At 35.3% G+C, this 27,796-nt stretch overlaps 1 protein-coding gene across 3 annotated transcripts; it reads left to right on the top strand.

The window, feature by feature from the left end:
• The first annotated feature begins 127 nt into the window (after positions 1-127).
• LOC149778534 (rab9 effector protein with kelch motifs-like) lies at positions 128-27,796 on the top strand. Of its 3 annotated transcripts, none has more exons than XM_089939417.1 (5): positions 128-228; positions 10,669-10,930; positions 11,584-12,407; positions 18,195-18,410; positions 22,082-27,796. In XM_089939417.1, the coding sequence occupies exons 3-5, from the start codon at positions 11,585-11,587 to the stop codon at positions 22,276-22,278; spliced, it is 1,236 nt and encodes a 411-aa protein (XP_089795543.1). In that variant the 5' UTR covers positions 128-228; positions 10,669-10,930; position 11,584; the 3' UTR covers positions 22,279-27,796. The 3 variants fall into 3 exon arrangements, with proteins under 3 accessions (XP_089795543.1, XP_089795542.1, XP_089795541.1); XM_089939416.1 differs by having other exon boundaries at positions 10,669-10,960; XM_089939415.1 differs by having other exon boundaries at positions 10,669-12,407.

Genomic DNA, 27,796 nt, shown 5'->3' with positions numbered 1-27,796 from the left:
TATTATTTTTTAATGATTATTTCTTGTAAAACATTCTCTGTAAATAAACTGTACTACATGCCCTAGAGACAAAAATACGAATCTCTAAGTAACCCTTTCTTTACATTTGCCCTGGATAGAGCATTTCCGTTCTGGGTTTCTAGGAGGTAGCGGGTTCCAGCTCGTGTCGAAAGATTCGTCAAGGAAAAGCCATCTGAGAATGAAAATATTGACATTGAAATACACAGGGTACGCATACTAATGAACATAACCGTTTATTATAATGTAATAGATTTGTGTTTGATACTGTTTTTGTCATTGGCCACAGTTCATGGGGTGGTTGCTGTAGAATTGGCACCTCCTCCCGATTGTTTGTAGCTACCCCACCCCCATTTTAAAAACAAAAGGCATGGGGGGGGGGGAATGGACAGAACTCGCTTCATTGATCAATTCTTAAATTTCAACCTGATTGTCACCAGAGGGTCCCAACACTGTCAACGCGATGTTTCACTTGAAACGGGAGTTTCATTAGTAACTCGGTCGCCATATTTGTCAGGGCGAATCTACCACTTAAGCAACACAGGTGCTCGACGCGAGCATGGTGTTGAGAAAGAAAAAACCCACAATAATCTGAAGAAGAAAAATCATACAGAGTGACAGAAATACATTAGATTACCCCCGTGAATCGTTCTGACATAGGACCCTTTCTATCATACTATATAAGAGAGAAGGTACCCATGCCCCTCGATCTCCTTCTGCTATTTCCGTCTTTAAAGGCACACAACCATACTATATGGCTTGTTTTACTCCTGAGATATTTTTATATTAATCAAGCTATCATTGACTTACGGGCATACACGTCGATGGTGAAATATGATTGGTTCAAAAGGTTATACTTTAATGTATACTCTCATTAATTTAATACTTTCAGATGATTTCTAACATGATGCAATCATGTTATTACCAATTTTTGCCTGGGTACAAATAGTCTACATCGTGAAACGGTTCTCTAATGCATGAATGTTATTTAAGTATAACCTTTGGAGCCAATCATATTTTGCTGTTGATGTGTGTGCCCCATAGCATACATGTTTTGAAAATTAGAGTCGCTTGTATGTGTAGTGAAGAAGACAATGTCAAATTTTTCAATGGAACAGGATTCCTAAAGTTGAATCGAGTTCATGGTAAGTTAAAACTTACTTTTGCATCTATAACTGTTCTGAAATCAAAGAAGGGATGTATCGTAGAGTCGCAAACATGGTATATGTAGCTCTTTTCACTGGTTGTCACCTGAGCTTGACGTTGTCCCAGCAGGCAAAATTCATGAAATTCGCACGTTTCAGACCCTGTAACTTCAGTTTGGTACAGTGCAGAAAAGTAAATGATAGCTTGATGAATAGAAAAATATCCCAGGAGTAAAACAAGCCATAGAGTATCGTTATGTGCCTTTAAAGACAGAAATAGCAGAAGGAAATCGAGGGTCATGGGTGGAACCAAGTATTTGGAAGTTAAGTACCTTCTCTCTTATATAGTATGATAGAGAGTGTTCTATGTCAGAACAGGTCATGGGGGTTATCTAAGGTATTTTTGTCACTGTATGATTGTTTTCTCAACATCTAGCTCGCGTAGGGCGCCTGCGTTAAACAGTATTATGTCATTTAATTCAACATATTTGATAATCTCAGTAATTCAGTACATTTTGGAGTTGACTTTGAACACATATACAAAAGAGTTCCTTTTGTTTGTTCAATTTCTTTTAGAAATATTAAAACCTGAAATTGCAGATATTTGACACACATGAAACAGTTTACTGAAATGGACTAACCTGGAAACCAGAATTTCATGCATATTTGTCCAAGGAGATTGGTGTTATGTATATCTGTATTGTGTGTTTAATTTTTGACCATGATTGTGGATTGGAATGTTCTTATAAAACAAGATATTACATAGTTAATTTTAGTCCAAGAGTGTAGATTCTTTATTAAGATAATGAGTTATGTATAGTTTATTTATTTTCTTGTACATAATGAACCTGTTTACAGTTTGGGTTAATTTTCCATTGGGTGATTGAGTCAGGTGGGTTGTGTTGTGAAATATCACATGGGGATATATTGTGAAATATGTCACTTGGCATGAATTGCAACAGTCATAGTAGAGTCACTGGAATGTATGCAAGGAGAAAGAGGATCCAATTAATGCATTCCTAATAGGGCAGGTTATGAATTAGGCAGATGTTGCATCAGTCACAAGGCCCTCATAATTAAAAATAGCCACACATGGGCAGTTTCTTAAATCCTGTTGATGCATATTCTAACATGATTGCCAAGGCCAAAAAAATAAATGTTTCCAGTCAGGCGGCAGTCCCTGCTTTTCTATGCAGACTCTAGTACTTCTCCCACCCAGTTATAAAAAGAATTTTTAAAAGAATTTTTTTAGATTTTCAACGAATAAGAATTTCCCAGGTTTTAGTCATCATTTATCTAGGCTATTTATAAAGACCTTGTATATCTTAGGTATTGTTGAAAGAACGTTTATATTTTATTTTAGTGTATGATTGATGATTGTAATTTGGGTTATAGAATATATACAACTTGGCTATATTTCCAAATTGCACCTTTCATAGACTGCTTACCAAGCAAAACTCATCAAACGGACTGATCTTTGACTACAAGAAATCAGTAAGTGTTTCTGACTGGTATTATTTTTCTTGTCTTTAAGAAAACGTTTGATCTAATTCATTATGGAATTCTGCCTCAAACTTTGAACTGTTACAGCTTTGACAGTTCTTATTTAAACTAGTTTACATCATATCCCTGTTTTAGGCCCTCTTCATGTTTTTATTTTTATAAATGACCTTCCATTAAGTAATGAATTCACAAATATGTTTTTGCTAGCAGATGGTGCAATCATGTATACACTGATACTGAAGTTATACAAACAAGACCAGACTCAGCCTTGTTAGAGATCAAAGTTGAGCACAACAAGAAAAAGATGGTAAATAAATGACAGTACACGAAAATTATTATTTTAGGGAACCTAGAATTATTTCTTACAATAGATAATCATCAGTTAGAAAATGTCAAAGTTAAAAATATTATAGGAGTGACTGTAGATGATAATTAACAATGAAATTATCATGTTGACAATATTTATAAAGCATTGTCATCCCAAAATGCCTTACTCAGTAGAATCAGGAAATATTTACCTACATAAACTTGAATTCTATTTACACTACAATGCATGTATTCCTTCATCAATGGATTACTATTCAAATTCAGCCGCATGAGGAAATCTCAGCTTTATGGAATTTACAAACTTTTGAAAAGGGTGCGACACACATTATTTTATTTACCATATTTCGCGTATATAAGATGCGTCTTATATACAGTTTTACTTACCCCGCACCCTAAGTGCATCTTATATTCATGGGCGTCTTATCCAATTATTATTTTACACAAACGAAAACTCAGTCAACAATTTTTATAATAAACATTTACTAAAAATACTGTCTGTCTTGATTTAAAATCAATCTATTCATCTTCATTGTCATCAGTTTCTGCTTCAAAAATCCATCAAAACTTTCATCGAATTCACTCTTGTTGCCGAATAGCTCCATAGCCGCTGCTAATTGATCCTCCTTGGCGTCAGTGGTATCGGATGCAGTCGAGTCGTCGTCCGAAGAACTGATATCGGCGACCGATTCTGGAATTATCCCACACTTTCTGAAGCCATTGATGATTGTTGTTGTTGTTACTTTCTCCCATGCCCGGAGAACCCAATTACACACCTACGTACGTTGCACAACGTTGTCGACCAGCTAGTCATCCAGTGATTCCATTCCTCACGAACAAAAGTCTTAAATGGATGATTGACGGCAACATCCAAGGGCTGGAGCTTATAAGTCAGACCACCTGGTATAATGGCTATTTGGGCACCAGCATTGTTGATGTGTTTCTCCACAGTTGTCTCCTTATGGGCAGCCATCACGTCGAAAATCAGAAGAGATTGCTTCTTGAAAAATCCGCCTCTTCTTGTTCTGAAGCACTTATCTGTCCAGGTCTGCGTCACCTCAGTATTCATCCAGCCTTTTTATTGCAGACAACAACTCCAGCTGGCAAAGTTTCTCTGGGCAGTGGTTATCCTTTTAAAGATAACCGTGGGTCTCAGTTTTCCTCCTGCAGCTGTGCAGGCCAACACAGCAGTTAAGTTCGTTCGTTCGTGTCCCGTGGTATCAACCGCTACTGTCTTTACTCCTTTCTCTGTCACCAATCTGCCAGCTGGAATATCTAACGACATTGGAACCTCATCCATGTTGATGATGTCATCATCTGCCAACTTCAGTTCAGTTATTTCCTTCTGAACAAAGGTGTTGAAAACATCCAATTTATTCTCCCAATCGTCTGGAAGCTTCTGCCCAACAGTTGTACGTGCCTGGACTGCAAGGTTGTTCCGTTTCCTGAACCTGCACACCTAGTTCGCACTGCCACGAAAGTCCATGATCTTCGTTTCTGTAGCAGTAATTCGAGCCTTGAGTTTGACCGATATCGTTGAAACCGCACGGTTACTGTCACGTTGCGAACGTGCCCAGTTGACAAGATTTTCTTTCAAGTTCGGCCATCTTGCCTTTCTACCTCTACAAGCTTGTTTCCTTGGATTCATCTTCTAAGCTCCTCTTCCTCCAACTTCAAATCACATACATTCTTCTTACTGCAACTAAATTCTCTTCCACCAGCTCTGTTGCCATGCTTCTTGGCAAACTTGATGACGTCTAATTTAAAGTCGGCCGTATATGATTATCGCTTCGTCATCGTGAAAATTTTATAAATTTTATAAATGCTCAAGAGATTGATCACTCATTTATTTATAACAAGAGATTGATCCCACGTATACCCTATATACCGGTATATACTAACCTCAGCCGCTGAAGCCTAGGCCTAGCGGCCTACAGGAAGATAAGATCAAACGATAACCGTTGTGGCCCTGCCTCAAACAATTCTTTGAACTCCAGCCAAAACGGTCATTGAAGCTTTGTTTACATCTAGGTGAGTGATCAAAACATTGGAGATATTTGCGTTTATGACAAAGGAAAGTATCGGTAGCCACTTTGATGCACGTGGTTTGAAAACGGATGTTTACCGGTACATATTTGAACAAAACAACACTTAATTATTCAAAAGATTTTATTAAACTTTATTGGAACAATAATGTAATAGTACTTAACAAAATAATATTAGATACAGATCAATATCGTAAGTAACTTATAAGTTATTAAAAAATCAACACTATGTCATCTGCAGTCAATATAGGGTTTACTCAGTTCGGCAGATGGCGAGGCCGAGTGCGTCTTATATTAGTGGGCGTCTTATTTAAAATAGTTTTTACACAAATTGTCAAAACCCGCGTCTTATAATTGGGTGCGTCTAATATGCGCGAAAATATGGTACATTTATTGTTTATTCATCAACAGCGTCCATTACAGGACTAAAATGGCTTTTTCTAAAAGAAAAGGATTAGTTTTACAAGGCCGTTCTTGTATATAAATGCCTACATGGAGCTTCACCATGGTATCTTGAGGATTTATTGATGTCTTGTTCAGCACTTTACTAGTAGAGATCATGTGAAAACCTTCATCTACCAAAAACAAGAACAGAGCAGTTTATTATTATAGTCATTATGCCAGCTGATCAGGGTCGGCATTGGTTTTATAATTTCCTGAGTGTAATAAACAGCATAGACCCAGATTTTCTGGTGTATTATTGCAATGCAGTGCTTGAGAGCAGTGTCGTTCCCAATCAGCAGTCGACCATAACCTGGGTGAATACGGCTCTATAGCTAATTTCAGCAATATACCATATATACTTGTGTTTAGTCAAATCCCACTGCAGTTATAATATACTTAGATCAGTCACTGCAAAATGTGCAGGCAGATTAGGTTCGATGCGCTTTGTTAGTATTAATCAGTAAGATAAGCAAGTTAAATCCAGATCTGCCAATGCATTATGCAAAAGGAGATCAGTGTCAGTTGTTTGCAGTGGATTTGAACTGTTAAGGAGTATGTATGACACTGCATGCAAGTAGGTAAGGATAGACTCCAGTTGCCAGCTAATGGCATGTAGCTCAGCAGTAAACACCTGTTGAGTTATCTTTTTTGATGTATATCATGTGGAGAGGTTATTGGTAGATGTATACATTTTTTGTAACTCAGCAGAAAACTTCCTGTAAGTCTTGGTTTACCTTTTTGCCCCACTGCTGATAATCTCTTGAGTTGTTCCTATTTCAGTATAGCATACTTGAAGAGATTTATTAGCTCCCAGGTGCTGTGATTCTTTTTAAACACTTTTATCTTCAAAGTATTTGAGCTGTCTGTTTAAAATATATGGTAATGTGCATGTACTTGAGTCCAAGGGGTATATCTTCATTTGTTTCAACTCAAAATTCCTATATTTTTTTAATAATCTGAAAACTTAATGTTAGTGGTACACTTAAGACATTCTGATTGTAAGTGATACCTAGATGTTGTCTTTCGCTGTCTCAGTCTTGTTATCCCCACACTTTGGCCGGGGATATTGTCATACACTCAATCCATCTATCCATCAGCCTGGTGACCACTCCGGTGGCCTAAGAGGTTAGAGTGTCTGCCTCAGATGCGTGAGGTCGTGGGTTTTAACCAAGTCATACCAAGGACTTATAAAATGGTACTAGCAGCTTCCTTGCTTGGCACTCAGTATTAAGAGGTTAGGATTAGGACGAGTCAGCCTGGTATCAGGATAATGTGACTCAGTGGGACATGATGCTAATTGTCTGTGGCATGATAACCCAGTACATGAGATACCTATAGCTGGCCACAGTACAGACTTTGTAGCTATATGACTGAAAAATTGTTAAAGCTATGTTAAAAATCCAAATCACACAGACACACACCAACAGTCTGGCCAACAAGAGGGGTTTGGGTTTCTGCAGTATAACATCATGTAGTCCAGAATAGTATTACCTAGAACAAAGAAATAGCTGGGAACCTGACCTCCCTTGCACAAGATGATGCAGCACTGGGTTTTGGGGTTCTCTGGACAATCATGCACATATTTCTATGTGGAGAAAGAATGATATACAGGTTATACAAATTTTTTTATTGGTTTTAATTTAAAATGAGATTTGTATCTGGGATCCGGGGTTACAAAATCTATCAACTTGCCTATACTTACCAAATCCCAATTTCCTCTCAACTAATTGCACACACACACACACACACACACACACACACACACACAGAGTATGGAACCTAGTCATGGGTCATGCATCCTCTCAGATCCATAAATATCACTTTCCACTCTGCCTGCAGGCCGCATTTTGTGTATTCATAACTACCTAATATATATATCACAGACATGTTCTCAGCTTATATACCAGTATGTATATATGTGGTTGTAATATTCAGATATTGTACAAATGTAGGCTTTCAGGTTAAAGAATAGAGTGTAATGAATTGGCATTTTATGACACGAGAAATTGACTTAGAAGTATTATTATTGGTTTTGTTGTATCACCTCAAGTGCAAAACGGGTATTGTATCGCCTTTTTGGTTTCTTCCTTGTGAGCAATGTCAAGGTTCTGTGTACAAGTTTGTAAAAGTCATTGATCTTGTACATCAGTGGTTGTATTCAAGTATATCTTAGCAAGAATAATACTGTAGTACTCCCACTTTATAAAGCTGTACATGGAAGCAATACAATTGACTCGTGTTATAAGTAATGAAGCCCATGTTATAAATGAGGATGCCTATTTTATATGTGAAATCCTTATACTTAAGGACACTTTCAGCAGTAAAATTTTCCCATGTTATAAGTGTGGAGGTCATGGTTACAAATGAGGAGGCCTATGTTATAAGTGAGAAAGTCTTATACTTGGGGAATCTTTCAGCAATAAATTTACCCATATTCTAAGTGTGGAAACTTGTGTTATAAGGAATCAAGCCTTATTCTTAGGGGGTTTCAGCAATAAAATTGACATGTGTTATATGTGAGGAAGTCAGTGTTATAAATGAGGAAGCCTATGTTTCTTAGGGGGTCGCTCAGTATTAAAGATTGACATGTTATAGATGAGGAAGCCAGTGTTATAAATGAGGAATTCTATGCTGCAAGTGAGAAAGCCTTATTTTTGAGGTATTTCAGGAATAAAATGTTACAAATGAGGGAGCCAAATACTTAGGGATTCTTAGCAATAAAATTATAAGCGAGGGAGCTTGATTCTTAGTGGGGTCTTTAGCAATAAAATTGGTCCGTGTTATAAGCGAGGGAGCTTGATTCTTAGGGGGTCTTTAGCAATAAAATTGGCCCATGTTTATAGGTGAGAGAGCTAGAGTTATAAATGTGGAATCCTATGTTGTAAGTGAGAATACCTTAATCTTAGGGGGCCTTTCAGCAATACAATTGACAGGTGTTATTAGTGAAAAAGCCAATGTTTTAAATGATGAAGCCTATATTTTGAGTGAGGAAACTTTGTTTTTCATTGGCTATTTGGCTCGCGCATGAGCAGGAGGGTAAAAGTTGGAGTTTATTTATTTATTTTTATTTTTTGCTTAACAGACCCATTATTTTTGCATCGAGACCACTCTTTATTCCAAATGCCCATCTTATCCTACTTTTTGCAAAGGTTCATCAGCCTGTTTGCAGTTCATACCGGTCTGCCTTAGATCTGAGACCAAAAAGTAAAAAATCAGGACACAAAATCGAATTCCGACCATGGACAAATTTTTGGTCCAAAAAATGAGGTTTTTCCTTCTGTATTTTGTAGTGCAACTAGAAATTTCAGATTATTTGGTATCATTTTAGAGCTACATCTGTCTACCTTTCTATAATACCACCCACTTTAGTGTACTATACATGACCTTGACGCTACAGAGCTTAGCAGTAGGCTACTACCTCCTGCCATGTAAACTCGTCACCAAGGGTTAATGTGTTAAAGTAAAGAAATAGTCTTGTATTGGATTCCTATTCTTTTCATCCAGAAGAGCATCAGTCCCTTCTGGAGACTTGTGTTAGATTAGGGTCTTGTTGTTGTTGTAGGGTTTAACGCCATTTTTCAGCACACGATAGGCTATACATGGCGGCCAGTATTAATGGTGGAGGAAGAACCTGGAAAGAACCACCGACCCATGAGAAGTTACTGGCAAGCTTTCTCACATACCCACATTGGCTGAACCCGTTAGGGTCTTGTATTTCATCCTTTCTTCATTTTCCTCCTGTAACAAAAGTCCCAACATTTTTAGAGGTCCTTAATCAAGATATTGAGAATCGGACATGAACTCGAATTTAAAACGAAATTTTGAAACAAGTTAAATAATTTTTATCTAAAATGAGATTTCAGTCTTCAAGCGGAGCTCTACATGTAGACAAGCAAAGAAATTGTTAAATACATTCAAACTATGCATAACGATTTCATTTTAAGCATTCATTCCTAGGTTGCAAGCGTTGCACCACTGCCGTAAGCACAGCTCATAATTTATGAGGGTGCATTGATGAGTACAACCTACATGTAACCTATCCTTTCAGATTTTGGATGTTTCATACATATTTGAAATGACAATGTACCCGACCCTTTTGATATTACAATGAATCAAATGGAGCTGTATAATCAATCGCATCCTAAGTTAGTCATGGTCATAAAGTCATGAGAAAGGCGTGATTAACATGCTTGTGGTGATGTCTCATTCTGATAGCATGCATTTGTTTTTCAGTTTTCATGAACTTTAAAAATATACTATTAGCTCCAAATACTCAGCTGAATTCTTATCTAGAGCTATGTAGAAGTATTTCAAATGTTTTTATGAAGATCTGTAAAACTTTCCACATTCATAATGATATATAATCTTCATAAACTAAAAAACGTGGGGGAGAATATGAGCAGGTCTTTAAACCTATGCTGATAAATACAGAATGGCACTAATCTGTTCAATAATTTTGATATGATTACTGTTTATCATTGCTCTAATTATTAATAATTCTATTCAGAGAAAAAGAGGAGAAAATTTTACTGAGTTTTGTGATTCTTATTTGTGGTGGATATTTATCTTGATGAGAAATATTGTATGTATTGTATCAATACACCATTCTTATGTGTTTTTTCTCTCAAAATATGTTTAACGTAGCTTACAGTTTTAGTCGTATCGCTATGACGCCTGCGGTGTGGCAATTTGTAGTGGTGTCTAGCACTGGGGCATCATGCTGCAGACATGTAGCATCATTTCACACCCAGTCACATTATCCTGGCACAAGGTTGACCAATCATAATACAAACTTCTTAATGCTGAACCCCAATTAAGGCAGCTGCTAGTGCTAGTTTTAAAAGTGTCTGACCCTGCGTCCAGCTTGTATGCGCTAACCACCTAGGCCACCAGTGTCCTTACTTCCACATTGAATCAGATATTACAGAATCAGCCATTACTTATACCAGGAGAAAAAATAACATACTAATGTTCATCATTGAATTATTAAACCTTATACAATATGTACGGTCTCAATGAAAGGAGAAGTATTGAGAAATTTAATTTAATGCAGTCCAGGTATCAAACCTGGGACCAAAAAAAAGAGATGCAACGCTTTTGTATTACTCCTATACTGTTAATGTACACAATTACTGTATTTCTGTACTTCTATATTAAATTGAATCTAATGGCCATCTTGCTTATTACAGATGAAAGGAAGATCACCATCAGTGATAGAGCTGTGAAAGCTTCTCAATGAATCGACCAGTTCCAAACTACTTTGAATCAAGTTACTTTATTCATCAGAGGTATGCAGATACATCTCTCACAATCTTCCAGCAGCTGGAGAAGAAAAGACAAGACGAGAAACGACAGCGAAAAGTGCAGGGATTTTCTCCAGAACCAAACCATGTAGGATTTGGTCACTATGGCAACCCAGGCGCAATAGCTGTAAAAGACTCCATAGCCAAAGTAACTCATCAACCCACAGTTCAGTCTGCGGTGTGTGTCATAACATAAAATGATGCTTCAGAACTTTTCAGCTTCAGAAATGCGTGCTTTTGCTTTGCTATTGTGAGCTTTATCATTGTGACTTGTTGCATATGTTATCATTATAATTGTGACTTGTTGCATGTTTGCATTATCATTGTGACTTGTTGCATATGTTATCATTATCATTGTGACTTGTTGCATGTTTGCATTATCATTGTGACTTGCTGCATATGTTATCATTATCATTGTGACTTGCTGCATATGTTTAGCGACTATTAAGCTTCATTATATGACCTCTTACCTTAATTTTATGCACTTTGACTTCCAAAACCCTGCTGCAACACTATTGCTCACAAAAGTCTTGTTTTATAAATTTATTTTCACTTTTTATTTATGCTTAAGGGATACACTAATTTAATGAATACATTTGGTATTGTAACATTATAATAACTTTAATGAGGCAAATATATTAAATGTTTCATTGTCATTGATTGCACAGCAGTTTTAATTGTGTGATTATCAAGTCAAAGAGGCATATTCAGGGATTTCAAGCATATGTTAATTGTTATCTAAGTTTGCTTGCTCACCATTTGACAGAATTCACTGAATCATTGTTTTGTGCAATTTAACAGCATGGAACTTCATCCAATACTTGACAATAATACCATTCTGAACTCAGGGCTCTGGTACGTTTTCTCTGCCCTTGGAGAGTCTCCATCAATTCGAGTTGGTCATACATGCACGTTCATTCATGGAGCAAATGAAGGAGATAATGGAAAGCTTTATGTAATAGGTGGTGCCAATCCAAGTGGACCTTTCTGTGATACCTATGTTTTAGATCTAAATTCTCTTCAGTGGGATGTTGTTGATACGCCAGGTTTTAGAGCTAGATATGAGCATGCAGCTTTCGTGCCACGGAGCTTTCCAACAAACATTTATGTATTTGGTGGCGCAGATCAAACTGGAAATATGAATGATGTTCAAGTTTTGGACACAACGACGAATAGCTGGAGTTCTTTAAATGTCTCAGGGACACCACCGTCTGAGCGTACATTTCATACATCTGCTTGCATAGGTGATAAATTTTTTGTGTATAGTGGTGGGCATTGCGGTCCTGACCCAGTTGGAGATCGGGAAGTATACTGCTTTGATGCAACAGTGTCAGCTTGGACAAAATTATCCATCAAAGGAGATTCACCTAAACCTCGTCATGGTCATGTGATGGTTGCCATTGGAAACAGGATATTCATACATGGAGGAATGTCAGGGCCAAATTTCTATGGTGACCTTCATATCTTGAATGTGGAGAATAACACATGGCACGATGTGAAGAAGAAAAAGGTGTTTCCCTCAGCCAGAGCAGGCCATAGTGGTGTAGGAGTTGGAAACAATATGTATGTCTTTGGAGGAATGAATAGAGATGGTGCTCTGGATGACTTGTACAAGTTGGATACAAGTAAGTACATGTATTGCTGGGAATTTCATATTTTTCATTGGGTACTAATTTTTGTGGATTTTTTAGTTACCCCAAATCACAAATTTAAACACCCATCAATCAGATATTTAGCTATAACGTCAGTATTACCCATACCAAAAACCACAAATTTAAGTAGTAGCGAAGATTTACATTAATGAAAATAAGTGAATTCATTGTTAATTCCTCACAATAATGGATAATTAAGAGTCCTAAATAATTATTTTATGTCCCAGATTTATACAGTATGGTCCTTCTCTCCATCTATTCTTCTGGCTCTCAGAACAGCTCAACAAATCACATTGGTTCTGCAATTTTTATTTTTCGAGATTTTGCCCTTTTTGTCTTGTAGCTTGACACAATAGTCCCCAAGGTTTTTGATGGATTGCCACTATTAAAGTTTGTGAATCGTCATCATCTGATGATCCACATTTATTGATAACTCACTTTGCTACTGCCATATTTGTTGGTCTTCCCGTCATTTTTTCCTGTAGTTTATTACAGTATATGACACAATTACTTATCACAACTAATCTTGCAGGTTTTGATGGATTACAGTGAAACTTAGTAAAAACTTGTGGTCATCATGATGCACATATTGACAAATCACTTTACTTCTGTTTTTTTATATATAGAGTTATGGCTCTTTTTGTCCAGCAGCTGTATGTGGTATCAGAAAGTATCATAATCACACTTTTCCTTGCTGCTTTTAGCACACCATAAAACAATGTGTGCTACTGAAATACCCTTGCATTTATCATGCGCTGTGTCCTGCATTGTACATTCATGAAGAATTGCTCTCTTAGACTTATTCTCCAAAAACTCTGAACAGTTTTTACTGAATTTGGCACAGGGTATCCTGGCATAACAGTCTTTGAAAAATGTTTACAAATAATACTCAGCTGCTATTATATATGGCCACTGTTACTAACTGTAGATTTTCATGGATTATACAAATCCTGGTAAATATCATGGTTATCACATGTGGTACAGGAATAAATTTGAACATGACAAAGGTTGTTGAATAATTTGGATTGCAGCCATTTTGGTGGCAACTGCAGCAATTTACTGGGCAACCAGAAAAATTTGCCCAGCAACCACATTTTCAGTGTGCAATGCTCGAGGAAGAGTGGGTTACCATGGGTTTTTGAAATTTTTCTACCCCTGTACACCCTTACCTTTAAAGAAGTAGGTCACTGTAACCCATATTTGGCACAGCTGAATTTGGTTCAGTTCAATCTGTTTACAGTTGGTGTTTCATGCTTCAGTCAGTTAACCTAGTGGTTGTTTATATCTTAATGGTACACCTGTACCAGAAAAAGGGTTGCTCAGACCTTTATTTCACATTTTAATAGCTTTAGGTTAAGATTCTGCATTTTGCTCATGACTTCATATGTTTTTGGCATGCTGTGTCTGTACATCCTATCGAAAATCATTTCAGTCAATCAATTTTGTGTTTGATGTTCACTTTTTAGAATAAAAAATTGATGTTACTACCACACCCTTACATGGACCACTCCAGTGGCCTAGTGGTTAGAGCGTCCGCCTGGGATGCGAGGGGTTGTGGGTACATCATAGTGATATCACTGAAATTTTTTTAAAGCTACATTAAAAATCTAAATCACACACACACACACACACCACACCCTTACAATAAAGGAGGCTTCTCATGACCTATATTTTCCTCTTTCACTAGCTTTGGTTAGGTTTTCACTAGTGTTGTTCCTATTATCGATTATAATCGATCATCAGTTGGTTGAGCGAACCAATAAGATAATCGATTGTGAAACTCCATAATCGATTATGTGTAAAGGGAGACTACTTTTAAGTTGTATGCAAAGCACAAAGGTTAGTAAAACTCCCAGCCACTAAAGTTGACCTGAAATTTATTAATTCCCATCACAACTACAAATATAAAACCATATGATATCTCATAGGTGCAAAATTTCATAATTAGTAACATATAGCCATTATTACATGATCAAGTTGTTAAATAGTTAATAAATTTAATATAATTTTGATGATCTGTTTCAGTTTTAAATGCAACATTATTTGTAGTATTTGTAAACAATGACAAACAAGAAAACCATGTCCTTCTACACTTAAAATTATAGACACATCACATATGAATGAAAGGATTTTGGGGGATTGTAGCAGTATTTCAGTTGCATATGACTTATCAGCCATAAAAAGTTGCATTCATTTAACAAAGATGTAGAACAAAAATAACACAACACAATAGACAAAAATGTAATATTATAATCAGGTTAAAGTATACATGTCATTAAAAGAGATTACTCCTGTACATTTACTAACATCTTGAACTATTGATCAAAGATATAACTGAATAACAAGCAAAAATTAAAATTTGCTTTTAGTAACCGATTATAATCAATTATCAGTTGGTTAAGTGGAACCGATTATCGATTATGAATTTCTGACTGATTCCCATCACTAGTTTTCACATATAGCTAATGACCTCATGAGTTTTTGTTATATGTATACTGTCCCACCGATAGTATACCCTCCCATTGTTTTTTTTATACCCTTCTACCCATTTTTTAAACGAAAAGCTTCAAGGATATTAAAAGAAATGCACACAACATAGTAATTTCTTTCATTAATTGATCATTTCTATCTTGATTGTCACCAGAGGGTCCTTAATATTGTCAAATTATTGGCATTTCAGTGTGAACTGAAGCTCCCAGTGGAAACAAGCAAACAGACTGCTTGCTATCAATTTCTGGTTTCAAAAATAGTATCAGTAAAATTTTTATGTCATCTGCTTTTAATATTTGCAGTGTCTCGTTTTAATATTTGTAAAACAAATAGAACAAAAAATAAGAGAAACTCTTGTATTCTAAGAGATGTAGATTAAAAAAATTACGGAATTAGTGAGATTTTCCCAAAAAGTGAACTACATCATATCTGTTGCTTGAAAACATAGTGTCACAGGCATATATGGCGACCATGTTGCTAAAGAAACACCTGTTTGATTCTAAAAATGCCATTGTTTTGGACCTACTGGAGGCAAGCAAGTTAGAACTTATAAATCAACGAATGAAATGACAAGCTTTGTACATTTTTTTACAGCCTTGTAGCTTTGTTTTTAAAATCAGTAGGGTGGGTACAGACAAACAGGATGGTGTGAGAGTATCTAAAATCATAAAACTTGGTCAGTGGATAAAAGAAGTCTGTGACCTGTTATTTCATGCTGCAATTATTGGTTGCAGTTTGTGTTTAAATGTATTCAAAGATAAAATTAATATCTAGCTTTTGTTAATTCATTAACAGTAGGTGTTCTTTGATATCACAGAAAGAAATGTTCTTTTTTATGTATATATCTTTTACACCCTGTCATTGGACAGGTAGTTACGTAGGTGGGTGAATAGTTGGTTGGGTGGGTAGGTAGGCAGGTAGTCTTATAAATGTGCACCCCAAATCAATAGTGATACTGATGGATGGTTTGGGTATGATCTGACCACTTAATAAAATCATTCAGTTGACAGACATGTATATCTGCATCACAGCTGTGTATAATTTAGACACTTGCAAGTATTTCTCATGGCTCTTGAGTTAACGTCAGTTGAAGTTTCAGATAAGATCCTGTATTTGACAGTTTGTAAATCCATGTGGAATAACACAACCCTGCCTCCTCTCATTTAGGATTTTGAATTTCATGGTTAAATCTAGCTGTTCCATTAAACCTTGCAACCGATCATTTGTAACTTTCACTCATTCGTTCGTGGAAAAGCCTGCCAGTAGCTTCTGGTGGGTCGGTGGTTCTTTCCTGGGTTTTCCAGGGTTCTTCCTCCACCAGTTATACTGGCGGCCATGTATAGCCTATCTTGTGCTGAAAAATGACGTTAAACCCTAGAACAACAACAACTCATTTGTTCATTTCAGTGTTTGGGTTGCTTTGCTTCATCAGTATCAGTACAGGTTTGGGTGATAATTTGTCATATTGGTAGGTGAGAAGGCAGGTAGGTTGGTTCAGTAGGTAGGTAGTGTAACATTAAATTCACACAGTAGTGACTGAATGCATATAGTGTCAATTAAAATTTCACATGTCAAATATTAGGCATGCAGAATTAAAATGTAAACATAGGAGAAAAAAAATCAAGGAAAGGGCCAAGATCAATTTAGTCTTTTATTTTCAGCATTGTCATGTTTACAGTGGTTGCTGTAGTCTAATAAAAAGTAGACATACACTGTTTATTTGTTGATGACCCTCTGGTTTTTATTACTGTACATGTAACTCACCTGGTCAAAAGGCCAAGTGTGCTGATGACTGGCCCTGCATCCATCATGTGTCATCTTCCATGTGTCTGTCAATCAACATTTGCTTTTTACTTCTCTGGAGTCCATGTTTCAGATCAGTTTCAAGCAAACATGGAGTATGGGTTTACCTCATGGACTAGTTCAGTAATGAGTGAGATCCACACATATCGATGTGCTAATCTTGCATATTAAAACAAGGGAGGTTACTTGTGTTCTGGTCTATGAAGAATTGTAGGTTTTGGGTTGTGACAAGAACACTTGTATTTAAAAAAAAATAATTGTAGAATACAGCTGGATAAAGTAGAAACATGTTGCAAATTAAACAGTATCATGTATGTAATTTAAAGATGAAGAGTTGTTATAAAATAAAAATAGTTATAAAGAAAAAGAAAAGCTCCTAGGCTATGTATATGAAACTAATGTTTTATATATAAATTAGTTTGGAAACCCAATATGCTTTTCACCTCAAGCATAAAACATAGTTTAAAAAAAAAAATTCTGAATATTGTGACCAGACTACATTTCATTTCATTCACATACATCATGCTTTTTAAGTGGCTTGCTATTTTTCCAAACATTAGCGCTTACTGGATATAGGCTTGAAAGCACGATTCAGTAATAGGTAACCTACCTTTGCTGTTGTTTGCAAGTGGTTGGTTAATATTTACGTGTTATAAGAAATACAGTTATTTAAGTAATTATGAATAGTTATGTCTAACTATTGTAAAGCAGCATGTTGTTGAGTGGGTAATACCAACTAGGCCTTTTCCCAGAGGAATAAAATTAGGTCATGCAACCATGATTCACTTTCTGTAAATGGAGGGGAAAAATGAGTTTTAAAAAGTTTTATACTGATCATCCAGTTCAGCTCTTTAAGCATGAAACTGGAAATACACATACCCATAAACATTTCTTTCCACACCACAGTTTCAGTACATGCATTTGCTCTCACAAGCTTAGTTGATAGGTGAGCAATATTGGGCTCACTTTGGGACTTTTGTTTTTTCTAATATGCACCTGGTACAGACCCAGATCTACTGTCTTATAACTGGGAGCCATAGTAACTCACTTGGTTACGTTTGTATAATGTTGGATGTGCTATCCAGGTGTTGCAAATTTATACTTGATGGTAAATAATACTTTGAAGATACAAAGTCATGAAAAATGCATGCTTGTTGTTGAAATCTGTTGCCCATTATTCTTCTTTGGAGTGAGCATCTTTAGCCAAGTTGTGCAATAATTGTAATCGAATCTGTGGACTTGTTTCAAATGTAATTTATAATAACAGTATATGAGGCAAAGAAATGTTTCCTATTGCACTGCTTTTAAAATTAGGGTCAGTAGTTTGTTTATTTATATTATTATTTTTTTTTACTTTGGAAGGGTAAAATTTCTAGGGTCAGTGCTGAAAAACAGGGATAATCGGGCAAATGGAAACATTTTTAAAAAAATTTTTTTGCCCTGAATATTCTTCCCTTTTTTCTGCAGTAACCCTAACATGGACGAAAATAGATCTTCAGGGCCCACCTCCTGCTTCTCGTCTTGATTTTGGGATGTGCATTCTTGAGTTGAAGAGGTCACCGGGTACAGAGGAGACAAGTGATATTGTGAATGCATCAAATCGTGTTCAGGATGTCTTAGAGAGGGAGATGGCTAAACCAGGAAGTGCCAGTTCTCGTGGAAGTCACAGTGAGATTGGAGCAGGTTAGTAAGCTTAAGAAGGCACTGACATTGTCCTGGCTAGGGTACCTCTGTTCTTTACACTAGGTAATTGAAAAGATGTCAAGATTTGGGTAATTTTACTATTTTTTTATGGATTGTTCTTTGGCTGTGTAAAATGCTTAATGTATACAGCAGTCCCCCTCTTGAACAGCCCCCCTGACCAGCACCCACCCGCTTCTTATGGCCAAAATCCCTTGGCACGATTTTTTGTTCAAATGTACCTATGAAGAATGGCCACCCTCTAATATGACCAGTGGCCAAAAATATGAGTACAAAAATGTAAAATGTTCCCCTCACAAGCGGCCACTTTTTATTTCAAATGTGTCCAGAACCAATAATTGATTCGTATCATAAGGTAAGTAATCAGATTATCTCTACTATCGAAATATGTCTCCCAATATCAGGTTTCCGTTACTGAAAGAAGTGTCAACTGAAGTACATGTAACACTAAGATTAATATTATAATCATTATCTATAAATGCCTACGTTTACAGGAAATCTGTACTGATGCATCTTATTGATGTTTTACATCAGTGGGATAATTGAAACCATCAGGGCAAGCAAAGGAGAGTGCATAAGGAGATATTTATTTTAATCCTTTAGTCGTATGGCAAAAAGTAGCAATACCATGTGAAGCAAATCCTGCCAATTCTCTGTATTATTGATTTAACATTTCCAAGTCAATATATAGCCTCTCGTTGATTTTTCATTCCTCTTAAAAGTGAGGCTCACGACAGGGTCACATGTCAGGTGATATGGCTTGTATTGGTCAACAGTAACAATATTGAGTTTTAAAGAAATTCAGATAAAAAAAATAAAACTGCTGACCAGGAAGAGATTTTACTCAAAAGGTGGCTTTTAAATTGTATTGCTTTGTAACTTCTCTTTTCTGATTTTCATTTTTACCTGTGCATGATTGTACCATATGTGTAAATCAATCAGACAGCTGTTTGAAAGTTTATAGTTGCATTCAGTTGTTTTTTTTTTAAAAAGTGGCTTGGCATATTTAAACGCTGGTACTAAATTTTTAATGTGGCAGAAAGAAAGAAAAAAAACACAAAGTCATCCTTGAGGTTAGAAGACTTGAATGATATTGATGCTTTTAAGTTGGACTGCTCTCAGTAACACCTTTGATCTTATACTTCTTGCTAAGCTCTTGCTAGGACATATGCCTGTAATGTGGCGTATAATCTAAAATTGTAATTGACCATCAAGTGATTCAAGTTTTGGTAAATAATTTTAATTTATTAGACATGTATAAAGCGAAAGTGCTTATAAAGATGCTAATTGTGCAGTTCATGAATGTTGAGGGGTTCACTGAAGGGGGCAGAGTGAGAGATAGGAGGGGCAGGCAGATGGGTGAACTGTTTGAGGAGTAGGGCAAGGCGTAGCTGAAACACTGGATGTTGAAATTTTTCACGCCCTGTAAAAGTTTTATATGGAGACATTTAGAAGAACGTAGACAAGTTAAATCACACTTGCTTGAAATGTGTATTGTAGCACTGGCAGACTGTGATGTATTTTTACTCAAACTTCCCAAAGTATAGTTTGTCACTCTCAGTAAACCAGTCTATGCAAATAGCAGATGAAGAATGGTGAATATCAACTTCATTGTCTGCATTAACAGTAGGAAATTGCATCTTTAGTCACAGATCCAAAATACTCATGGATTAGAGAGTTCATATGGGATAAGTCCATGGCAGGATGTGCTTTGGGTCATAAGTTAAAATATATAGCATATATACTCTCTTATAAGTGTTACATAGACATTCTTTGTTGTTGCATAATGTGCCACAAGATCTGGGTCTATGCAATTGGACTGATTTATAAGTCCTTATATATAGTAGTTATAAGGAAAATGGGGAAACAAACCTTTTCCTTGTATAAGAGAAGTGAAACAAATGGCAATCATTAACATGCTCTTTGGAATCCTCTGAATATCAATTGATGACTCTACAGATTTTGTTATGTTATCTACAAAATCCCCCTAATGTGGAGAGAGTAGATTTGCCTACTTGATAATCTTAGGTATAACAGAACATTTAAGAACTTTAGATGAATAAATGCAAAGAAAAGTGTCTATTTTGTGGTTCTGTTTGATGAATTAAGAAAGCAGAGCTGAAGTTGATGGATATTCCTATGTATTACTGGCATGGTGACAAATTTAAATAAGGTATTTTGAATCCCAGTTTCTTGGGCATGCAACTGCAGATGACATGGTGAATCACTTTACAAGTGGTATACTAGAAAGTAACTTGAACATAACACTGACTCATTCCAGTAAGTATGAATGAACTAAAAGTAAAGTGGATGTGTTTTGATATAGATCTGAAGGAAGATTAAAGAGTACAAACACATCAATCTTGACCCTATGTTCTACAGTTTGCATGTTGTAAACAATGCTTTTTATACACTTTAGCTATGTTCATGAGGAAGTTCAGAAAAGAAAACAGGATTTAAGAGAAAAAGAAAGGAGTGAAAGAAGAAATAATTTCATTCTTTCAGATTCAAACACTACACCTATCATTTGTTGCACAAAGAAGAATAGTCCCTGTGATTTTTTTTTGCACTGTTCTATAAATAGTAACATTTATTCGTATTATTTTTTCTAATTATATTTCAGCTGGTTTATGTCCACATTCTTTTGTAAACAGACGAGTTTATTACTCCTATAAGTTCACATTTAAATCACTCTGGTGTATAGGGTGTATTTCATGTTACAAGTGTATCCCCCACCCATTTCCACTCTTATGCTATCACTGACCAATTTCCCTAAGTTTTATTTGCTGCTGTTGTTATTCTTGTTTGGGGATTATCACAATTTTTCAGTACATGATAATTGATACACGGTGTAACGACCCCATGTTGGGGTAAATGGGCCATATTCAGACGGATATGTTCTTTTTTCCCCAATTCCCCTGTGGCTGTCAAAATGTTAGTAGTAATAGTAAAAACAAAAAGTTCCAGCAGGTGGGATAATGAAATTTTCCACCATTGCAGCCAATCAATGAAGAGAATACTGTGCAAGATTTTTAAAACTTATTTGGACCAATCAGAATCACAAAAAGTGATATTTAACATGTCAAATATTTGTAACTTCACATACTGTATATAATGTGTACTTACTGTGTGACATTTTGTTTTAAGATATTTGAAAGTACAATAATGAACACCACGGTGCTGTTTGCGGCCAAGACACAGTATTTTATGAACCCCATAACGTCTATAATTATTTTGTGGATGTGCAGGGAACCGATCACCCTGTTTGATCAGAGGTGCTGTGGACAACCATATGTTTTAATACCACGAGGGGCAATTAGTTTGACCTGTTCCCTACATAGCCTTAAATTGCTTTGTTTTATTACCTGATTTAACTAAGGCTTACAGGAAAAGAACTGTGTTTGGGAACACATCAATTTCACTGAAACACTTGTGGTCAGGCTCGTTCATTTGTGAATAGTTTGAAATGCCAGTCTGTCATGCATTCAAGCACTGCAGTAGTTTGAAGGTACATATTTTTTCACTGTGTCTATTGCCCATATGTTTAAGGGGTAAAAGATATATTTAAAAAATTCTGGCAGTAAGAAATAATTTTTTACTGCAAATAAAATAGCAGTTAGGCAGTAAATTAATACTGTTTCCCCTATTTACAGAATTATCTGATGTTTTAAGAGAGGAGCAGGTGACAGAATCAGAAGTCAACTCTGAGCCACCAGAGGATGCCACTTCCTCACTCACTCAGACTTCTAAAGCTTCTCAGCCGTTAACATATACTTTATGTGTGGTGCATGGAGGAATGGATACTGAAGGAGAAATATTTGATGACATGCTTGCTATAATAGTAGATTAATAACTATAAAGGCATTTAATTATGTTTTGCTTATTTATATTCTTGTCTTGCAGTTTTTTAATAGAACATGTACTTTTGAAAAATCACTTAAATCAACTTGCTGTGAAGATATTCTATTTTTGTTTACAAACATGAAAGAGATTTATGTAGTTGTAATAGAAAATGCATTATTTATAATGTAAAGATATCTATTCATGTAGATGTGAGAATGAAATATATTAGTGTAGCGTTACTTGCAAGAAGTAAGTTAAAGGTTAACTTTTAGGACTGCCATCTGTTACATATTTGAAGGAACCATTCCGTATTGTGTAGGAAATTGTAGTGTTGTAATATATACATTTCTTAAGTGCTAACACATGTTCCTTATTTTGAATCTCATCAGGTGACAACTCACCAAAATTATTTCCATTTTGTATGGAGATTCAAATATCTTTTTAATTTTAGACTTGTAATAACCGAGTTACTTTAGGCTATTCCATTTAAACAAATATGGTAAGCAGGAAAGACACTTTTTTAAAATATATATGCTAGAGAACTCAGATTACCCAAAGAGTTCGTATGAAAACAGTGCATAATTCTAAATACATCTATGGGTGACTGTTCTATATTAAAAGTGCCGTCCCTGGGTACCATGTATATATTCTAATGGAACAGTCCTTAGGTAAATCACTTATATTTTTGGCTATGATATATTTAAATGTACATCTTTAAAATCATTTATATCATATATAGATATATATATATGTGTGTGTGTGTGTGTGTCAGATCCAACTGCAGACTGCTTAGACCCAGACATGATAGCTGACAGATCTGGGTCTATGCCATTCTTGAGATTAATCAGAAGAACAAACACATTGACCATGATCTGCTGGTACATTATGCAGTTGAATCAAGGTGATTATCTAGTAGATATGGTACCTGTAATATGAATGTGTGTTTCATTGTCATTAAAACTTGATTTGTTTTTATTGGTAATAATTATAGGATATTTGAATTCATGTTTTTTGTTGTTGTTGTAGGGTTTAATGTCATTTTTCAGCAAAGGATAGGGCTATACATGGCGGAATTTATGTTTGACACTTCACATAAATTGAAGTGAAGATATATAATACTGAAAATGAACTCTTTTAATAATATTGCTAATTATGATGCTTTTGTAGAGAGTGATTTAATAAGTCTCATTCTATTCTTCCATGAGTCACTTTTGTGTACAATGATAAATCTAAGTATATATCTTTGTAGAAAAGGTCAATAATTAATTTGATAATTGACACAGTTCACTAATCTAAACATGTTAATGATATCAAGTAGTAATCCAATGTGAATTATTTTCAGGTTACTTATCTTTCTTTAAAAACTTAAATATTTTCTGCTGAATTTATTTATAAAGGAAAAGTATTTCATCTATTGCACTAGAATACTTGAAAATGTTATTTAATTTGTTTATTTTTCTGGCTGACCAAGGAGAAAAGTCGGTTCCAAAACAAGCCTAATTGTCTCTCACTTTTATATTGCTGTCAGATGATTTTTAATCAGTACACAAAACTACATATTTGTTTGCCATCATGTTAGTTGAAAGAATGAATTTGATATAGTCTAAAGATATATTGAAGCCATCAAGCTGATGTACTCATAAGTCATGTCAAAATGAGTTCTCTTCCATGACTTCAAAAAAATTAATAATACAAATATTTTTTTGCAAACTGTGAGAGTAGTATAACCAAATTGAAATTCTATCAGATAGATTTCTAAAGAAAATGTAATTTGTATTGATGGATGATTTGAGAGGAAACATGAATATGGAAGGTGATACATACAAGGAAGCAACAACAAATCTGGAGTCTAACATGACATATCTTGGTATATTAAATTTCTTTTTTTAACAATGAATAATGCCTTTTATTAATGTATTGTTATTCAAATTTACACATATTCAAATGCCACATAATTTTTCTGGAAAATATTTAGCAAAATTGCTTTGGGAATTTTGGGATCCCCAGGTAACAATCAGTCACATTTGCAAGCCATGTATGAATTATCACAGTCAATTTGTACATGTTTGAGCCCTGGATGTAAAGGACTTGATTACTGTAATCATCTTGTACAAGTTGTTTGGTTTAAGCACTGGACAAAAAAGGGCTCAGACACTATAATTATCTTGTTCAAGTTGTTTGTCTTGAGCCCTGGAGAAAACATACTCACACATTGTAATCATCTTGTACGAGTTGTTCCTTTGAGACCTGGAGAAAAAGGACTCATTCACTGTAATCATCTTGTACAAGTTATTTGGTTTGAGCCCTGGACAAAAATGACATGAACATTGTAATCATCTTGTACAAAATGTTTGGTTTGAGCCCTGGACAAAAAGGAACTTAGTCACTGTAATCATCTTGTGCAAGTTATTTGGTTTGAGCCCTGGACAAAAATGACATGAACATTGTAATCATCTTGTACAAAATGTTTGGTTTGAGCCCTGGACAGAAAGGAACTTAGTCACTGTAATCATCTTGTACAAGTTGTTTGGTTTGAGCCCTGGACAAAAAGGACATGGACATTGTAATCATCTTGTACAAAATGTTTGGAGTTATGGAGAGAAAGGACTAACACACTACATTGCTTGTGCTTTATATAATAGATGAATTTACTGGTATTACTATGCCATTTTTTGTTCTACATGTGTTAACATGGTGAGATACAAGTATCAGTTTTCCAGTGGCAACTGCAATGGTGACTACACAAATTTTTGTACTTGTGTTTTTACAAGTCAGAAATAAGCGGGGTGGGGGGGTGGGGGGTGGTAAATGATGTGTTCTACAGAGCACTTGTTTAATTGTTTACAAAATTTTCAATATTTAGTCAATATCGGTATCAGTTCTTTTACGTGACTTTTCACAAGACAACTTAAACATTATAGATGTTGCTGTGCCAATCAGTAGAAAGTGCTTAGTTGATACGTCAGTTAGTTTTGCATCTCATTTAGTTTTGCATGTGCAGACATACATGCAGAACATAAGTATGTGAATTAATTTTCAAGTTTTAATAATTTGGTCTGAGGGATGAGTCACAGCATATGTGTACATGAATTGCAGCAAGTGTTTAACCATAAAAGAAAATCAGATCTGTGCTGTCATTTTGTATGTTGTTTGCTTTCCATGGCGAAGTTTTAGTTTTGCATTTAGAAAATTTGTGGAACTTGTGACATTGTGAAATCAGTGTTCCAATTTTTGAAACTCAATCACTTTTATTACATTCTATATTTTTTAATTTTTTATATTTTTAAAAATTTATTTCTTCTTTTTAGTTTGATAAGATTATGTTTCTTGGATGATTTGCCAATAGAGAGATGTGTTTTGTTTCTTGTATTTTTGGGGATCTTCAACAGAAGCAAAATAAGGTGCCCAAATTCAATTAAATGGAATGAGACCCACATTTTATGCTTTTTGTGAAACAGTTTCCTAGCACAAAATTACTACCTATGAAATGGCTAGGTAATTGTAACCCATATGTTTCGCTTTATTATCTTGGCAAAATGTTCTGATGTTTTATTTCTTACAAATCGTCATGCATTTTGTGAAACTGTGTCTTGATCTGTCTCATTTTTTTCATTTGCTCACCATTAATGTTATTTTCTTATCATAAAGTGCTGTATTATAATACAGTATATATAAAGATGAATTATTATGTGTGAAACTATCATGTATATGAGCATTGTCACACAGATGCATTTACGAATTTTAAAAGAGAAATAATTCTTGTTCTAAAATTTAATATCATAGTTTATCCAAAGTGTATTCATGCCTTATTGATGCCTCTGCTCCTTAATTGACCTTAACAAAATCCTTCCAGATGAAAATTATTCCTTGCTGTCGACTTCTTCGATGGTGGTCAGGTACTTAACTGGGTCAAGATAATATGTTGTTACAGTAATACAAATTTTTCCAACATGGAGCACTTTCATTTTGACAGCGTAGCATGATTTTCAAACTGGTTTATACTAGGACAAAAATGTTCACTTAATTCAACATAAATTTTGCTGTATGCATTTCTCTGCACATTTATATTACGACCTTCCAAGTAATATTGATCGATGAAGAAGGAAACAAACTGAATAATCATCATTTAAGGGTATATGTATTCAGATTCTCAAAATGACATCCATTGTTGAAATAATCAGTATCAAACGCCTATCCGACCTTTAAGACTTGTACAACAATAATGATTCGGATTACCAAAGAGAATTGATGTATTTGTGAAACATTTGAAATTTAATTTTTTTTATCATGCGTGTAGTTTAATGATAATAATAATGAATAAACGTTCACAGAGGTCAACACAGTTGTGAACCATTAAGGTCCATAGAGACACTGTGTCAGGGCTGCATTCAGAAAGATTGACATTCGGCAGTGCTCCTACTGTATCAATTGCCACTTTGTGGCACTGGGTGGCAAAAGCTGAAGTTTTGAAAGGTAGCTGCCCATGAGCAATGTGTGGAAATTTTCTTTTCCATTCACTGAAGTTAATGTCAGTTGTAAGTGGAGGCTAGGAAAATATAGAGACATATTTTAATTTGCTATCACTGTCATTCATCTGATACTTATTTGGGCCTTTTCATTTGAGGATTTTGAATAAATATACATTTTCTAAAGGCATGTGAACCACCAACATACAAATACAGGTTGGGGGTGGGGGCTGAACCAACAACATACAAATACAGGATGGGGGTGGGGGCTGAACCATCAGCATACCAATACAGATTTGGAGGCTGAACCACCAACATAGCAGTAATGGGATGGGGTGGAGTGGGGATAGCTGTACTACCAACATACCACTTGAGGTATGTAAAGGGCTACACCACTGATGTACAGTAAAGGTTTTGTGGGCTGATTTACTAGACTCGAATCCTGAAAGAAGTGTTTGCATGTGTAAAAGATATGTGTGTAAGAGGCATTTTATCTAAATTTACTAAAAGTTACAAATATTCATGCTGAAATCAGATTTATTTGCTTAGTCGAGGGAAGAAAATATGTAAAAGAAAAGAAGAAACACCATGTGTTCATTCTATGCATGCAGTATACAGTAAGCTGCATGCTGAATTCCAATTAATAACAAGTGGTTGGTAATTAATAGCATTGTACATGTAATCATGTTTTCAAAGAAAATGTCTTGCCAGTACAAAAAATAATGAGTTTAATTAACTTAACAGATTTTGCCTCAGTGGCAAAACTAAATTAATTAAGGAACAACATCTAAGACGTAAATTGTCATTTGTTAATTAACCTGTATCAATGTAATGAAAATTTTAATTTAAAAATAAACAAAAAATGCCTCCCAAAATGCAACAAAAATAATATTTCTGATAGTTAACTAGTTGAATATTCATTTTCATGTTGCTAAGGCTTCTGATCACTTTTGGTAGCCATCATAAATTTTGTTATTTGTTTTAAATTATCGTACAAGACCCATTATTTGCTTAATCGTCATCTGCATCAATAAATGCTTTTTCTAACCTGTCAAAAAA

Source organism: Sinohyriopsis cumingii, chromosome 17 (genome assembly GCF_028554795.1).
Source record: "Sinohyriopsis cumingii isolate HCF-2022 chromosome 17, ASM2855479v2, whole genome shotgun sequence".
NCBI classification, from domain to species: Eukaryota; Metazoa; Mollusca; class Bivalvia; order Unionida; family Unionidae; genus Sinohyriopsis; species Sinohyriopsis cumingii.
This window is presented reverse-complemented; position numbering and strand designations above follow the sequence as displayed.

What these genes read in the sequence shown, in the direction of transcription:
- LOC149778534 (XM_089939417.1), top strand. Translation starts at nt 11,585, where the DNA reads ATGGAACTTCATCCAATACTTGACAATAATACCATTCTGAACTCAGGG. An exon ending in CTTGTACAAGTTGGATACAA is followed by an intron (nt 12,408 to 18,194) that starts GTAAGTACATGT and finishes TTTTTTCTGCAG; the next exon opens with TAACCCTAACATGGACGAAA. An exon ending in TCACAGTGAGATTGGAGCAG is followed by an intron (nt 18,411 to 22,081) that starts GTTAGTAAGCTT and finishes CCCTATTTACAG; the next exon opens with AATTATCTGATGTTTTAAGA.